General features: G+C 36.0%; 1 protein-coding gene across 1 annotated transcript; it reads right to left on the bottom strand.

Moving 5' to 3' along the window:
- Positions 1 to 9,523: 9,523 nt before the first annotated feature.
- On the bottom strand, positions 9,524 to 15,073 carry LOC144005301 (uncharacterized). Its single transcript, XM_077503401.1, has 19 exons — positions 14,965 to 15,073; positions 14,718 to 14,821; positions 14,353 to 14,628; positions 14,141 to 14,234; positions 13,865 to 13,932; positions 13,678 to 13,743; positions 13,286 to 13,438; positions 13,074 to 13,139; positions 12,859 to 12,987; positions 12,634 to 12,687; positions 12,396 to 12,467; positions 12,001 to 12,072; positions 11,864 to 11,935; positions 11,513 to 11,584; positions 10,953 to 11,024; positions 10,528 to 10,599; positions 10,217 to 10,280; positions 9,983 to 10,126; positions 9,524 to 9,564 (listed from the first exon to the last, which is right to left on the bottom strand). The coding sequence occupies exons 1-19, from the start codon at positions 15,068 to 15,070 to the stop codon at positions 9,524 to 9,526; spliced, it is 1,797 nt and encodes a 598-aa protein (XP_077359527.1). The 5' UTR covers positions 15,071 to 15,073.
- Between the last annotated feature and the right edge of the window lie 3,758 nt (positions 15,074 to 18,831).

The following is an 18,831-nucleotide window of genomic DNA, read 5'->3' as shown; positions in this document are numbered from 1 at the left end:
GATGCAAAGTTATCGAAAGTTTTTTTATTTTGTCGCACGCCGTTGCCATAGCGATGCATTGTTTGTCAAGTAAAATGCTGCTTTTTTTTTTGTCTAAACATGTGCGAAAACTCATGAAACTTTGCACACACATCAAACAGGAAGTCTGCCATTTTGATTTACTTTGGGATTTGTAGCCATTTTTTGGGCCATATTTTCTACAAAACTTACATCTTGAGATCGATAGCTTTTTCTTTGTTCATACGATGTTGCTGTAGCATACACTGCTTACAAAGAAAAATATTGTTTTTGAGACTCTAAACATGGGTGAAAAGTCATGGAACTTTGCACAGGTCAGACCTGTCATGAACATGAATATTTTACAAATTCCTAGTGTAGTTTTCACTAAATTGCTCAACAGTACTTTTTACACATTTTATTAATGAAGCGTTCCCTATTGCATAAATCACCTTCATTTGTGAAAATTGGAAGGCATACTTATGTGCACACAGATGCATGCATATTTTTTTAAATGATTAATTTCAGATATGTTATTGCTAAAATGTGATGTGACATGCCAACAATGATAGATTAAGTATTTCATACACTTGTCTATTTATATTTCTTAGTGAATAAATTATGGGAACATTGAAATCGATAAATCCAATCCGCAACCTTGGAGAATAGAAAACAAATTCTATCGTGAAGTTGTTAAGACATTTATTTAACTATAAACAAGTTGTGACATCCCCTGATCTAACCCTCCAACCGGGCAAGGAAAAACTCAAAAAAACCCATTTGGGGAAAAAGGGAGAAACCTTGAGAAGGGGCCACAGATGGAGAGAATCCCCCTTCCAGGATGACCAGGTTGCAATGGATGACACATGGACAACATTTCACAGATACAGTAGTATGGTGCTATACAATATTCGCTCAAAAACAACAAAGTCATTTTATTGAGATGAAGCGCTGTGACTCTTGCTCAGGCCCCGGTCTGGTGAGTCGATGTAGATTTCTCCATAGTAATGCCTCTGGGGAAATGGTCCACCTCAGATCTTGTCCCGGTCCATCAGTGCAGAATCCATACAGCAAAAACGTCACACTCTTTCATCACCGCCTAGCCCCGTCTCCAAGCAGGATGTGGCGGCGGGCAAAAGAGAGGACAAGCGGTAGTCAAACAGGCAAATATATGCTTTTCAAAAATGTATTAGAAGTTTGAAGTTGAGATATAAACAAAACGGTCTCTCGTTGACATGTCAACATTTATACACAGGTAGAACCTCCAATTTTCACAGGTAGTGTACATGAAACATCTTTCACAAAAGTATGATGTCAGTATCAGTCTCACAAGTCAATGCCATAATATAAATGTTGGTACGCAAAAAGTTATATTCACAGAATTACATCATTTGACATCATTTTTTTTTCTATTTGTTTATTTTTTTTTTTAAAAATGGGACAGAACATATTAATGAACATTTACAAATGTAAATATGTGTAAGATTATAGATGTTTTAGTAATTTGCATCCCTTGTCCCATCGGCAGGAAGGTCCCCAAAGTGGGGACAGGATAGAGTAAAAGCAATTAAAAGAGGAAAAAATAAAAGAATAATACATAAAATACTATTGCCATCACCATAAAATACTTAGTTGTATTACATTTCTTTAACAAAAACAGGGCCAATCACACACTACTAAGGATTACATTACAGGCAGCTGGAAAACTGCTTTCATTCAATGTTATGTTGACAGATTTGCTTTACAAATAGCCATGCTCTCAAATATTTAGAAAATAATGATATATTTAGCAATTCTCGTATTGTACTTGGTATGTAGTTCCATGTTTGTGATGAGCGATAGAAGGTAGCTTGATCAAAAGCAGTTTTCCTGAGTGGCACTTTCCAGTCACCCCGAGAGCCAGCTCTGGTTGAGCTATTAGAGTCCCTCTGAACAAACTGTAATAATGGTGGTGGAGCTTTACCATGGAAAATTTTGTAAACAAGGACACAATCAGTATATTTTACAATGTTTTCCCAGTTAAAAGGCCATACTTTTTCAGGATATGACAATGATGATATGTTTTTTTGTTTTGTTTTTTTGTCAAGTACTTTTAGGGCTTGTTTATAGGGCTTGTTTAATTTTAAAAGTATTAGGATTCAGTTACCGGTAATTTGTTCTGGAACGACATCCCTATAGGTTGACACCTTTGTAAATCTGAGTGTATAAAATATGTTAGTTTTTTGGATCATTATTCATACATTTATGTGTAAAAGAACACACAAGCCCTTCGTGATCACTGAAATATGTTGGTACAACTATTGATTTTACATCATAAAATGGAGTTTTTACATACACATGATCAATTTGTGTACCTTTTTCTGTCGTGGGTTCTCCAACAAGCTGAGAATACCCTCTGTCTGTTACAAATTTGCAGATTGTGGATGATTTTAGAAGATCATCATTGAAATCTCCCATGACAGCTATTGTGTTACTTTGAGGATCTAGCCAATCAAGGAGCTTTCCTAGATTTTCTTTAAATAAAGACATGGGATATGATGGTGGTCGATAAATGACTGCTACTAATATATTGTACGTAGCACATTTGTAAGCCCAGCATTCCAAGTTGACATTTGGTAGTTTGAGAATGTCATATTTCATATTGTGTGCAATATACATGCCAACACCACCGTGTTGTTGGTGTTGCAAACCAACCAAAGCAGGGTGGTTGCCATTGTATGCTAAAGCACGTGGTGCACTATGAAAATTGTAACCATCAAGTTTGACTGCTTCCATTGAAAAAACAGGTGGTAGCCAGGTTTCTATAACAGCAATACAATTAAGCTGCAAATGCTGTGTGCACAATCCCAGATCAAAAACATGACACGGCAAATTTTGCACATTCATCATGAATAAAGAAAAAGTATGTGTGTTGAATTTGGATTTTGTTTCATTTTCTATCAGGAATTTAGGCATGCTCTGAATTGCATCCTTAATGTGATCTTTACAATACAGAACTTTATCTTCAAAATCTTGAATAACTAACCCTGCCAAACTGGTAACACGACTTAAGGCCACATACGCCTGTCCTGCAGAAAAAACTTTTTTGAGGGACACTACTACATTGTCAACTGTAATTCCTTGTACTTTATGTATTGTACAAGCCCACGCAAGTTTAAGTGGAAACTGTCTGCGCAACCCTCCTTGTTTTGTGGCCCTTTCTTCCTCTGGCTCAATCGCAGTGGCACCCATTGAAATAAATGGATTGGAACCTGCAGATTGTTTCCTACTTTGGGCACCTATTTGATTATCATCAAATTTCACATACACTTTTTGAGGAAACTTATTATTTTGATAAGTAACAATATGTGTTACTGTACCACATACACCATTAACCAGACCATCCATAACATCAACATTCTTACACAACATAACCCGTGCATCTTTTCCCAACAACAATTTTTCTGCCAAACATGCATCATGTGCTTTAGCATGATGTCCACTTTTTAACTCTAGTTTTCCTGTTTTTTTATTAGTGACAAAGTCCTGAGCATCTATCTCAATATATTCTGGACAAGTCTTAAATAGCTGTTGAATGTTGTGTTCATTTACTTGTTTATTAGTAGGAAATATGTGCAATGCTGAGCTGACTTCGCCAGTTTCACAACTTTTTAGAGTTTCTATGTCAGTTTTTAACATTGGGGTGCCTTTGGAACGAGTTCGTATTCTATTCAGCAACTCTGCAAAAACATGGTCTTTTTGCCTAACTATATCTTTCAATTCCACAGCTCTAAATCGATTAGACCACAAGTTAAAGCCAACATCATCTACATATAGCGGTTTCCCTTTTACCGGAGGTAATTGGAAAAAATCTCCAACAGCAATTACACTTACTTTACCAAAGGGGTGAACATCACCAGTTTGTTTAATTTGTCTTAACCTACCATGAATATATGATAACATTTTGTGATCAACCATAGATATTTCATCTATTATGAGAATTTGCAAATCACTATATTTAGCACGCAATGAATTAAGCTTTTCCTCACCCAATGGTGTGTAAGGTAAGCGACAATCTTTGCTTATGCTAAATGTATGATGAATAGTTGATGCATGCAAATTGTATGCAGCAATTCCTGTTGGAGCAGTTATCAAAACACAAACATTGTCAGGATGGCGGCAGACTGTTGACAACAGTCTTGTTGCTTCATATTGAATAGCTTTTATTAAATGGGTTTTTCCTGTCCCGGCACCACCTGTAATGAATACATGCAATGGATCGGGATTTTTCCCTGCTAACTTTTCTAAACACCACTGTCGTATTTGATAGAAAACAGACAATTGTGTCTTATTGAGAGATCTAATTAAAGCCAAGCCATCACTTCTGCTCATTATGTTATTTCTCTTTTCCAAATGTGCTATTTTTTGGTTACCTACAGCTAAATCCGGAATATTTTCTACTTCTTCTACTATCTGGTCTTTGTTTTTCCGTTCCTCCTCACATTGTAATCGTTCTAGCTCTTGCTCGGGGAACAGATCACACCAAGCATTTTCTAAAATGCCATCTGAATCAGTCATATTCTGGATGGCTTCCAATTCATTTGCTTCTTTTTCAAATTTACTTCTGTTCAAATCAACAACTGACTTCACTGAATGTTTTGAACCATCATTAAATCTCACATGACCATTTTTGTAAAACTGTTCAAATAATTCGCAGTTGGGAGGTTTTAGCTGTGTATCTACCCGATATGGCAAAAACAATTGCATCCTACTTTGGTAAAACAATTCTGAATTTTTACTTTCAGAAAAGCGCATGTATCGAACTACTGCAGGTTTTGTTCGTGTTCTTTTTGCAATGAAACCACAATCATTATTCAGTGTAATCCGATTTTGGCATTTCTCATTCTTACTCAAAACACGATATTCTGATGCAAATGTGGCCATACACATATCATTAAAAGTGGCATCATTGGGTCTATTTTTATACCGTTCTACTGTACTGGTCATCCACATGTCTTCCGTGGTAAGATTTTGTGATGCCGCCTTTTGCCGTAACACATTTAAAGGCAAACTTAGTTTCACTTGATTGTCCCCTGTTGGTACAAAGACAACTTTCCTTGAGCATTCCTTCAGATGCATATTTGTTAACCGATAGACTGCCTCTTGAGCAGAGACCTCTCTGTTCTGTAGATAAACACTACCGAGATTTTTTAATGCAGCCTTTGCAGAAACATTTCCATCTTTTGCGGCTTCACTTTGAGCATTTCTTAACAGTAATCCCATTTCCCTTTCTGACTTTGAAATATAAGAAATTATGTACACTATGCATGCATATGCATCAATAACGTATTGTATGTCCATGTTTGCATTCCAACATTTTAGCAGTGACTTATTGTACGGATTTACCCAAACCGCTTTAACGTCCCTTTTCAAAACAACATGTGTATTTCGACTAAAGCGTTGATATGCATCCTCAAACGTTTCTTGATTTATGCCGAGGCTTTCAAACAAATGTTCCACAGAGTCGAAGCTAGCGTTTTTATCTGAAAGAGCAGTCTTTACTGCTCTCATAATTTCTGCTGCTCTGATAGATTCTTGCTGTTCCTCATTTTTACATGCACATTTTGCTAAAGCATCTTTATCTACCTTACATTTGCATTGTTTTTTGTCATTTTCATCAGTTTTCTTACGACTAATAAATGTCCTACTGGATGCTGGCCTGGGATAATTGAAACGACAAACTGTGTTTTTCTTTTTACATGATTTGGTATGTTGCTTTGAATGCTCCTGTACAGACGTGACTATGTCTAATAATGCCTCATCTTCTGAAGGTAATTCACATGTTACATAATTATCGATAAATTCACATACTTCATCATCTGTGTTTTTGTCAATCAGTGGAGGATTGAAAATCCAAAAAAAGCAGTGAGTATGAGGTGAACCACGCTGCTGAAATTCCACCCTGTGAAAGTAATCCAGGATTTTACCAATTGGATGTAAATCAGACATAAGCACCTCGCGCAAAAAGATATGCCAGCGAAAATCAAAATATCTTGCAGCAGCTACGGGATTGTGACGAAGCAGTTCACATTTGTCTGCCCATTCTAACTCTTCTGCTGTCTGTGTTCTACCGTTATTTTTTAATATACTGTTCAGAAGGGTTTTCCACCGAATGTCAGCCGAAGAAAATGAACAAAACCAGGTAGGAACACCAAGCTGACGAACACAGGCAATCAGGTCTCGTTGTACTCCCTGCCAAAAAGCTGGGGTACCTCTTATAGGTTTAAGGAAACGATAACCTTCATCAAACTTTAATAAATCCCTCAATGATTCTTCATTTTTTAACATATCTTTGCTCAGCTTTTTAAATGTTTGACCTTTGTTTCCTTTGCGTAATGCAATGGATACATTTGAGATAACCTGCTCTATCTCAGACATGTACTGAGCAAAAAATATATATTCAACATTTTGTGCAAACCTTCCATCAGCATGTAAAATTCTGTTGTTGAAATAACGTGCCAAAGTAAGTCGATATTGCCTACTATCGTGGTATGTATTTCGTCCCTGTGGAAATAAGACTGGGAAGCATTTGGCTTCATTTGTATGATCAGAAAGCAATTTCACAGGATTATTGCCTTCTGCTGGTGCCAAATTTAAAACATCATCAAAGTACTGATCGAGCGCTTCCTGGCCAATATCAACAGGCATTAAACAGGTGTCTTGAAACATACAATTTTGTTGTCTATCATGCAAAAGGTCGTCTTCAACATTTGAGTTTTCACCACTTTCAACACTATTGATATTTTCTACAACTTCACCTTGTTCCCTACAAAACTCATTTATCCAGGTTTCGTTAAAATTAACATCTTTATAATGCACATTTGTTTGTTTTAAAATTTGTAATGCTTGTCTTATGCGCATCGTGTCAACAAATTGGTATTCATAATAACCTTTATATGTTAATTTTCGCTTCAGTTTTACAGCCAATAAAGACCCTTCCATATTTGAACGAGGGAGCAAATTGTTTGTTTGCACAATATTTGCTGGAACACACGTCACTGGTCCATGTACTCCATTTTGCCCACCTTTAGGTAAAGCTAACATTTTCATAAATGGTATATGTAAGGCAATCAAATGTTGTTCCAAGCTATTCAAACATGCCAAGTCAGGTGGAATGGGTTGGACTGTCAAATTGTTAATTACGCATTCAGGAGGTATTTCGCCTTTAATAATCTTACCATTGCAGGTGAAGCAAATCCACAGCTGGCCTCTAGCTGACTGTAATGCCCTACATGGTACTACACAGTCCACACTACATTTGTGCAAATATTTTTCTGTTACACATTTTTCAGCTATTGCAGCTACTATTTTATTTTTCTTGTAATTATCGGTTTTATAAAATAAAACCTGGCGTCTAAATAACAATCTATGGCAGACGCTACACACAAATTCCGGCCCATTTTTCACTTTATCCCAAAAATTTTTCATAATGAAATCTATCTGTGTTGACTTCTCTTTAATTTTTTGCATCCTACATCTGGTAGCTGCCTTAACTTTTTTCTTATGATCGGGATTACTATCATACTTACTTTTACTTCGAAGTTTAACGCTTTTCCTGTGCAACACGTTATGCCAATAATTTATTGTGCTCATTTCTTTCACTTTTTCCTTATGCAATTCATTTAGCCCATATTTCTTTATACTCATTTCTTTCACTTTTTCCTTATGCAATTCATTTAGCAGATATTTCTTTATACTCATTTCTTTCACTTTTTCCTTATGCAATTCATTTTGCCGATATTTCTTTATACTCATTTCTTTCACTTTTTCCCTATGTGTTTCATCTTGCCGATATTTATTTGCACTCATTTCTTTCTTTTTTTTTCTATGCGGTTCGTTTTGCCAATATTTTTTTATACTCATGTCTTTGACTTTTTCTCTGTGTTTCATCTTGCCGATATTTATTTGCACTCATTTCTTTCTTTCTTTTTCTATGCGGTTCGTTTTGCCAATATTTTTTTATACTCATGTCTTTGACTTTTTCTCAATGCACTGTGTTTTCACAATATTTCTTTACACTCAATTCTTTCACTTTTTCCCTTAGAAAAGGATTTTCCCAATATTTTTTTCTACTTTTGTCCCTAAGTTTGTCCCGATGCAATGCATTTAGGTGATATTTCGCAACACGCATTTCCTTTAGTTTATTTCTATGCGATACGTTGTCTTGATAATTAGTTTTTTTTTTTATATCTATATTTCTGTATCAAATACTTTGAAATAAAACTATTACTCTTTGAATATTTTATTTGCGCTATACCATCATCCTCAATATTCACAACTTCTTTCTTAATACTTAGTGTTCTGGTTAGATTCAAATTGTCAGTGTTGTTTACACTTTTAACACTTACTTGTATACATGAACCTTGAACTATATTTTGCCTTCTTAAATTATATGCTTCGAAGTTGGCCAGATAGGCTTTACACAATCCATAACACTTCTGCAGTTCTGGATGATACACACAAATAACAGTTTCATAATGATTACCATTGCTATTTTCTAGGTAAATTCCCTCTTTTGCTTTTGAACTATATTCTAACCACTTACCATCATAATATGTAAATATATTGACTCCTAAACAATCTGCTGTTGCTTGAATTTCCACTTCAGTAGCCCAACTGCCAACATTTCGCATTTTTGATTTTTTTATATACTCATCCACTGAAGAGTACTCACTCCTTAAAAATGTTTCATACACAACTGCATTTGATTCCATTTGTTTTACAACAGCTAGTCTGATTTTTCTGTGGTTCTTTTGTGAACCACACACAGCTTGAGATACTGCTCGAAAGAAACAGTTCCCATCACCTATTATTTTCTCTTTCTGGCATGGAAGCCCTAGTAAACCACCATTTGCAGACTCCTCTGCAACAAGTTTCTCTGAATCCCATTTAAATCGTGTACATAAATCTTGGACAACTTGTTTACCAATAGGTTTAAATTGCATCTTTTTATGAGTCACATTGCCCATTATCTGCACATCAGCATTAAGTGCAGTAGCGTCACAACTTTGCATTGTCTTTGAAACGCTACTTCTCAATGACATCTTACATTGCTGTGATACAGTAGAATCCTGTGTAGTAATTTTTACATCCTTTACAGAGGGTTTAGCTTGTTGACCCACTGAACATTGAGCCATTGCTTGTAGTGTGTCTCCCTTATGAAAACCATTCAACCTTCTGTCATCATAATGCTCTAAAGCATGACTTGAAGCTCCAAATGACACTGGTTGGGAATGTACTTTTTCTGCCTCGGTGTACGCATGGAGCTCAAATATTGTGCTGTTATTAGCCAAACCTAAATTACGTGTAACTTCAGCCAGGGAATCCAATACAATCATGCCAACACCCTTTACAGAGTGTTCATATGAACTTGTCTGTGACCGCACAACATGAAAACCTGAAAACTCAAAAAACGTTTGCCCTCTACATGTCTTTTTTGTCAAATTACATATATGATCATAAACATCTTGAAGACAATTAAAGTAAACTATAACACTTTTACCATCACCATCTGGCATTCCACTAGCACTGCGAGCATGGGAATCAAACACTGCATACTGTCCATTTTTGCTAATGATTGCACATGTATAACAACCCATGGTCAGCAAACATAAATCAACTTGATCATGTATCTTTTGCAATCCTTTTAAAATAGTAACGTCTTGACATTCCACAATAATTGTTTTATCGACCATCGGTATAAATCCAGACACCACATCTATTTCCTTAAACTCAAACAGTGTTCCTTCAAAAACCAGCTGCTTTGGCAAGTCTGGCACCATTAAATAGTTATGTGAGCTACTGAACTTGTCACTATTCTTCAATAATGTATACAAACGATCACCTAAAACAAGAACTTTGTCTAAATCTTCTGAACACCATGAAAACGCACTACTAACTGTGTGATTTGCTAGACCCACATACGCTATAGCCATACACTGCTTACCTGGATGGTTCAACCGACTGTCTCCTTGATGAAAAGACCCATTCACACTTCTGCGTTGACACTCTAGAGCATCACTTGGAGCTCCGAATGATATTGGATGAACATTAATACTGGAGCTGTCAGTATGTGCATAACTGTCATATGCTGTGTTCATATCAGTCAAGAATGAATTACATGTAACATCACCTTCTAAAACATAACACATAGATGTATTTGCATTACCAATGGTCTTACTTTGTATACGCTTGGGACTGATCTTGGCTGCATGCTCCATGCGAGAAGTCATCTCCCTCGGCAACTATAGGTATATGACAACAAATAACATTTTAACAAACGATTCATTTATTAATTTAACATTACACAACATCACGGAACATGCATAGCATACACGTGGCAGAAAATGGTTACATATCTTATCTATGTTTTTACAAATTCAACATTCGCCCAGATGAATGGCAACATCTTCAACAACAAACTACTGTACATCACTACATAGAAAACAATGTACTTTTATGGAACTTGTCATTTTAATGCAAAACACCAACCTCCTCCTGCACAGCGTCTTTCACACCACTGGAACAAGACAAACTTGCATCCACCACTGGTCTTTGTGTTACCTATTAAAGAAAAAACAAAACAAAACAAAAGTAATCCATACTTGCTATGTTAACGTATACAACAGCAACAAGGGTAGGCGATGAAATGATGTTGCATGCTCCAACAATCCATCCAACAAACAACTCTATGTTTTCATGGTTATATATATATTACTTATGCATACTTAAGCAACATTACAAAATTCACTTATTTCACCCTCATTAATTTACTTGATTTATACATAAATTTTCAATATTGCTAAAGCTTAAACAATGTGCTAAATCAATAACATAAATAACAACAACCATGCATCACTAATAAGCACTTATCATAATTTTCTTTCTTTTCTGAAATTGTAAAGCAAGAAACAAACCTCTTGCTGCACAACCTCTTCCACAACACTGGAAAAACGAAGACTGGCATCCACCACCATCCTTTGTGTTGCCTGCAAAACATCCATCCATCCATCCATTTTCTTGACCGCTTATTCCTCACAAGGGTCGCGGGGGCTGCTGGCACCTATCTCAGCTGGCTCTGGGCAGTAGGCAGGGGACACCCTGGACTGGTTGCCAGCCAATCGCAGGGCACACAGAGACGAACAACCATCCACTCACACGCACACCCAGGGACAATTCGGAGCGCCCAATTAACCTGCCAAGCATGTCTTTGGAATGTGGGAGGAGACCGGAGTACCCGGAGAAGACCCACGCGGGCACGGGGAGAACATGCAAACTCCACCCAGGAAGGTCCGAGCCTGGACTCGAACCGGAGACCTCAGAACTGGGAAGCGGACATGCTAACCACTCATCTACCGTGCCGCCCGCCTGCAAAACAACAACTACAAATTAACATATCATTTATATAACAATTGTCTCTCATTGCTACAAAACATGTTCTCTTCTTTAAGGTGACATTCTAAAGCAGGCCACAAACCTCCTCCTGCACAACCTTTTCCACACCACTGGAACAAGACAAACTTGCATCCACCAACGGCCTTGGTGTTGCCTATTAAACACAATAACAAAAGTAATACATACTTTGAATGTATACAACAGCAAAAAGGTTATGACTGTGTTTTTTGTTGTTGTTTTACTATTACTTGCCCATTACAAAGTACACTTAATTCCTCCTCACTAGTCTGCTTGATTATACATAAATTACCAGTATTGTTAATGCTTAAACAATGTGTTAGATCAATAACATAAATAACAACAACCATACATCACTAATAAGCACTTATCATAATTTTCTCTCTTTTCTGAAATTGTAAAGCAAGAAACAAACCTCTTGCTGCACAACCTCTTCCACAAAACTGGAAGAACAAAGACTGGCATCCACCACCATCCTTTGTGTTGCCTGCAAAACAACAACTACAAATGAACTTATATCATTTATATAACATTCTAAAGCAGGCCACAAACCTCCTCCTGCACAGCCTTTTCCACACCACTGGAACAAGACAAACTCGCATCCACCAACGGCCTTGGTGTTGCCTATTAAACACAATAACAAAAGTAATACATACTTAGAATGTATACAACAGCAAAAAGGTTAGATAATGAAATGATGTTGCATACTCCACTGAGCCAACAAACTACTGTGTATGGGTTGTTTTTTTTTATATATAGTTTTACTATTACTTGCACATTACAAAGTACACTTAATTCCTCCTCACTAGTCTACTTGATTATACATAAATTACCAATATTGTTAATTCTTAAACAATGTGCTAGATCAATAACATAAATAACAACAACCATACATCACTAATAAACACTTATCTCTCTTTTCTGAAATTCTAAAGCAAGAAACTAACCTCTTGCTGCACAACCTCTTCCACAACACTGGAAGAACAAAGACTGGCATCCACCACCATCCTTTGTAATGCCTGCAAAACAACAACTACAAATGTACTTATTTATATTACAATAACTATTGTTACTCATTGCTATAAAACATTTTTTTCTCCCCTTCTCAAACTGAATAACAGCAATTATAAACTAGTCTAATATTTACATTACTCCCCAATAAAAAATACAAATAAAAACACAAACCTGTGACTTTGTCCTTTTGAAAACAACTCTCTGTTGATATCTCACATTTGATTTCTAATGAAAGACAAAAAATATATATATTTATATATTCCACACATGCAGATTACAGCTTCTTTAGACAATTATACACAATTTAAATGTTATCAATCAACAAGAATGTGTCACGTAAATGACTGGACTCACTTAATGACAACACCTGAACCATGAAATTTACATGAAAATTACCTTTTTGTCTCTTGGAGCAGCCTTCACAGGGCTGGACAGATCTGATGGTTTTATCTTGTCCATCGCACCCAACATTTCACTGCTGAACCAAACTGGGGTTAGAGGAATGAAACATTCCTTTAGCACAACCTGTGAAATACACATTTTGAAAATATGTTACTGAATGCATCTTGTCTATAACAAATACACTATATAATTATTCTAAACAAACTAACGTTAGGCTGAATTTTCCTCTTTTTGGGAATCCCATCACAGGATTGTTCAAGTCCTGCTTGCCTCCTCTGCAATGACAGACATCATCATTTTTATTTATCAACCTATACTGACCTTTACTTTGCTCAACTTTGGAGAATCTAATGTAAAACAAATATATCACAACACTAAAAACTACAACAACAACCAAGCTATTACAATATGCAACCATTACCTTCCTGCCTGGTCCAACAACAATCCACTCAAACGGGTTCAATCGACGAAGAACCAAAGTCTCACCCTTCACCACAATTTTTGGAATAGTTTTAACCGCTGGTGGCCTCGATGCTACTTGTATCTCCAACTTAGGTGTTTGGAGGTCAAGTTGCTGATAATAAAAAAAAAACACAAAAAAACATGAAGAAGAATATTTCTGTTACTTATATATCACTGATATTTGTCTCAATCATGATTCACAAACAGCATTACATAAAATACATATCTAAATACATATATACTGCATTCAGAAAAATATACATATTTCCATACAACTACACAACAATTTAAGCACATTACAAACGTAATACAAAACTACAATGAAACAAATTACAGTATAAAATGGCTAACCTGATGAACACCATCACACATCAACTGCACAAGGATACTCATCCCATGATCATCACTCAAGTGCACCTGCAAAAATTAGTAACAATTTTATAACACTACTAACCTATTTTATTCCAGTACTACCATACAAATCTAATCAATGTGTATATCCAATGATTCAGAATTATTATACCATAATGGAACTTACACCATCTTTACTCCACAGCTTCAAGTTCTTCAAAGGGAAGAACGCTGCAGTAGACATGTACTTGACCCCTTAAAAAGACATTGGGAGAGAACATCCTTCATTATGATTTTCTCCTATAGTCATCAATAATTTTATATATATGTTTATTACCTATTAAAGTCTTTTTACATTCACAGTTTATATTCTGTAGGATGCACAGTTTACAGTGTAACAAAAACGCACACCATATGATAAAACATGTAAGACCTAACTGAATGTCATTATCTAGTAACTCACCCATACGTGCTGACACACGATGAAACTCCTGACGCAAGTAATCCTGCTGAGTCACATCCACGGTTAGACGTGGAGGAAAGTCCAAGACAAACACCTATTCAAAACAAGCAGCGTTTATAACTTACGTTTGTACTATTTTACCCATGAAAATATTTCGACATCACACTGCAATCATGTATACACCTCATAATAGTATTACAATATACATGTACCTTATTAGGCCAGCGACCACAGACATTACCAAGGAGTCTGCAGAAATCTGCTCCTTCCTCGTCAGGGGTGCGGCTGGATGTCAGGTTATTGCTAGGAGCCAAAAGACAAACCACGTCTGGTGTTCTAGGCACAACAGCATGCTGCACCTCAGTAGTCAACTCGGTTGCACAAGCTCCCGGTGTCGACATGACGCCAAAGGAAAAAGAATCCTTTGGCATCTCCACAAAACCATCTGCGATGCTCCGTAGGTGCGAGTCTCCAATGAGCAAGACAAACTATATGACATAATGTACAGTATTTCATTTAGTACAATCACTATCCATTGCACTTTTTTCTTAAATGTAGAACTAGAAACCATTTATACCTTCTTGTTTGGACACTCAGAGGGTATAACTAACTTGTGGCTTCGACCAGTAACGCAAGAAATTGGCCATTCTTGCACTTTGTGACGGCCACCAGTACCACCACCTATTAGCACATACAGAAATAATCATTATTGAATTACATTTCATGACAACAAAGGAAATAAAACACTGTTTAAATTTTTCTCCGCAATAATTCATCGGACGTCTTCGTGCTTAAAATATTACAGACAAATGGTAGCTACTTACGTGCGCAAGTTGCATGAAATGGTTGCTGAACATCACCAAGTCGAAGACGTTCAGTCATCCTCCTCTTGGCTGCCTCCGAACGATGATAGCCTTTCCCCCGAGGCATCTGAGAAGCTAACAATCTACACTCCAATTACAATAAATATTTAATATACAATTACCTGTTACTACTAAATAAATAAATAAATCAATCAATCAATCAATCAATAAATAAAAACACTCTAGAGGATACTCAAACAGCTGAAATAACGTTTGTGCAAATCTTGCTGTCTGTGCTCTCTGAATCTGCTGACGCAAAACCAGTGAAGAACAGCAAGAGGAAGTCTCTTTCAGTGACGGTGGTTTAAATGTAGCCGCCCTTGAAAGAGTCAGACTTTTGACCAATAAGAACAGAAGGGGCGGGCGAAATATGATACTTCTATGAAATTTAAACATCAACACTGTTACACAATAAAATTTAAACATCAACACTTTTATACTACTACTTTTATGTTTTGTAAGCTATGTGCATTCTGTTTGTTTCCTACTGCCTTTGCTAATGTACAACCAAAGTTTATATAATTTTTAGCACTCCAATTTCACAATTAACAGCATTTATTTTACTTACTATGAATACTTGTAATGCTAACTGATAGTATGTTGAAAATATTGCTTTTTGATCTGTCAACATCTATATCCATACATTCCTGTGTTTTCTTGTCAATAAATTAAAGATACTGATGTTTCAAATGGTACTTAGAAAATTGTATTATATATCATAACATGTCACTATCAATACTTTCATTGTAGCACACAACATAGATACAATTATTATTCTTACTAATAGTCACTCACCACTTGTGATCATGCTTTTTTATCAACTTTTGGCTGGACTAATAACATCATGGTATATAGCTTAAATACAATCGGCATCAGTTATAGACAGATTTTTGGTATTTGTAGAACAGCCCTAAATAGCAAGGCTCAACTGTAAATACATTTTTCCTAAGAACAACTCACATGCAAATGGAACATGGCAACACTGCCTATATGAGTTCCAAGCGTGTTATATCTACCTGTCTTTCATATATATGTTATTTCTAGAATGTACTGTGTGACACAATTAATGAAGTTATTGGACATTAATTCACACCATATTCTGTTTGTGTTACCAATAGCTGAATGAGTATCATATTCAGCACATTTATGTTTGTCTGTCTTTTTTTCCGCAACAATCCATAACTTTAGCTTGTGTGTAAAATAATGACATGCTGATCCATTCCGTGTTCTAATTGATTGGTCATCTAAAAACTACTTTTGAAATGACACATTTCTTTGTTTTGATTTTGGCCATCTGATTAATTGGTAAGACATTACTCATATTATTATTATTTTTTGTACCTTACAAGATTATCTCTTGTGCCACATTAAACCCCTTTGCGGGCCTGAGCCAAACCACGGTCCATACATTTGATACCACTGCTTTATTTCAATGGTCAAGAACTTCATAACCACACCTACTTATGCTTGTCCTTGCATATATAGTAGACAACAAAGAGCTCTTTCAACAAAGGACATTTCCATCTACAAAGTCATACAAGGTAAGCACTCTGTAAATTCTGCAATCACTACACTTCTATTCCTAAATTATCACTTCAAATACCAACAATGGTTAATACAGCTACAAATTTCTTGTATGTTTATGAAGTATGACACTATTTATTTCTACTCCTTTGCTTTTCTACAGAACATGGACAAATCACCGAGCAAATTCTCTTTTGATAAAGACCCTCAAATCATCTCCATACGCAAAGATTGCCAACTTTTTTCCGTAAGTATACAATACATAAACTAAACAGGACAACTTTCTCAATCATATACAGTATGACATACATATATGTATTAAGTTCTCATTTATTGACAGGTTTGTTAAAGGCACCTTTAGTGTGTTTTTCTGTTTGTAATATTTCTCCACGAGCACGTCTAGCCATTGATATCATGTAGAACACATACGCTAACCTTTTAGAGACAATTGAAGCTTACTTGCACAGTAGCCACTATCTTAACCACTTAATTCACATGTCTAATTGACAACTTATTACATGTAGTAAATGGTACTTTGTGCGTCTTGTGCATTTTTCTGAAGACTGCTTTTCAACTCTTTCCTTCAAACCAATACATGTGGTACTGTTATACTGTATAAATATATATGTCCGTGTGTATATATTTGTATATTCTTTCAAATAAACTCGTTTTGACACACACAACCATTAAGTAACATGCAACATGACCACAAAGTTTTGCACCAACACGTTACCTCTGCTATTTAGAATCATAGAATCTAACATGACTGATTTTCATTGAATGCTTTGTCATTACAGTATGCATGCATTGATCATGCTTTCAGTCGCAACGACTTATACCAGCGCAGCCTTGATCTTCATTCCCAAATGATGAACCAACTAGTCCATGTGACTCGAGTCAATCGAGCACTTGAAAAACAGATCGACTTCAAAACCAAGCTTGTGAAAGAACTCCAGACTTCATTGGATATAAAGGATGCATGTGATGCATTTGTCCGTGATGGTAAGCTATATGACATGGAAGACACACAAACACTAACACAGCAAGCATCCCCATCCTACACATTGTGTATAATGAATGACATGTTTGACAATGGACATTTTTAAATTTTTTTGTTAATGCACGTTCCTTTTTTTCTGTTAGGAATATCTTGAAGGTAACATTGTTAACTGAAACACTGACTGATTATTGAGCCGCAATTTCTCAATGTATATAATGTGAATACATACTACACTTGATTACTTTCAAATGTGACTGATATCATGTAGCTATGCTGTGATCTTGCCCTCTTTCATCCACTGATAGACACTTCAAAGTTCTTTTTTTTCTGTATCTTCTCAAAATAACTGACATATTCATGGAAAAGATTGTATTTAAATTCTATCATTATTAATTACTATTATTATGTTTATGTCTTTGCCCCTGATTATGATGTTTCTATACAATAGATTTTTTTTATTTTTTTTTTTGTGGACATACTGTGACTTGACCTTTACAATACAAATTTTTACTAAGAAAAAATCAATCACACACCATAATATTTTATACTTATTCTGCATGTATCTGGACACACCATGCCAAATTTTACACTTACATAACCATTTATGTACCTGTAGTATCCTTACTTTTATTCATCATTTCATCACACAATCCTAAAACATTGCTTTTTGACCCTGAGGATTTTTCGTCGCTCTAGCTGCTTCGTACAACTGGGAATGCTTCATTAATAAGATTTTTTTTCCTTTGCAAAAAGTGCATGCCACGACAACAGCGTGTGACGAAATAAAAAACTTTCAATAACTTTTCATTTTCAACATCTTAAGATGAATCACACCAAGTTTGAAGATGATCGGATAAACTCTGTAGGAGGAGTTTGTTAACAAACTTTACACGCACATCGGGCCTGGCGAAAAATTTGATATTTTAAAGTCGCCATACATGATAACAGAAAAATGGCTCCTTAGCGCCCCCTACATAGGTTAAACGGATCCCTGTCCCACTACGATTGTCCGACGGCTATGAAAATTGTGTGGCACCTGTAGCACATCCCAATGAACAAAAACCTCTTTGAAGTGTGTACCCTAAAATAGACAGAAAGTGAGGTATGAGTATTTAAATGTCCAATTTTTGCCAATTTTTGCACATTTACAGGGGTCATACTTTTGCCCGCTTCTCCTACACGGTTAACCCGATTGACTTAAAACTTGGGATGTACCATCTCAACACCTGGGACAACATCATTGTGAAAAATGAAAAGTTTTTGATATACTATATGACGGCGGTGGCGCATCAAATTTAGAGTTT

The sequence above is a fragment of the Festucalex cinctus genome, chromosome 17 (genome assembly GCF_051991245.1).
Source record: "Festucalex cinctus isolate MCC-2025b chromosome 17, RoL_Fcin_1.0, whole genome shotgun sequence".
Taxonomy (NCBI): Eukaryota; Metazoa; Chordata; class Actinopteri; order Syngnathiformes; family Syngnathidae; genus Festucalex; species Festucalex cinctus.
This window is presented reverse-complemented; position numbering and strand designations above follow the sequence as displayed.

Excerpts from the sequence above, each read along its gene's own strand:
- LOC144005301 (XM_077503401.1), bottom strand. The coding sequence starts at position 15,070 with ATGCCTCGGGGGAAAGGCTATCATCGTTCGGAGGCAGCCAAGAGGAGG. Across the intron at positions 13,744-13,864 it reads AGCTGTGGAGTAAAGATGGT|GTGCACTTGAGTGATGATCA; the intron begins GTAAGTTCCATT and ends TAATTTTTGCAG. Across the intron at positions 10,281-10,527 it reads AAGACGCTGTGCAGGAGGAG|TTGCCGAGGGAGATGACTTC; the intron begins GTTGGTGTTTTG and ends ATATACCTATAG.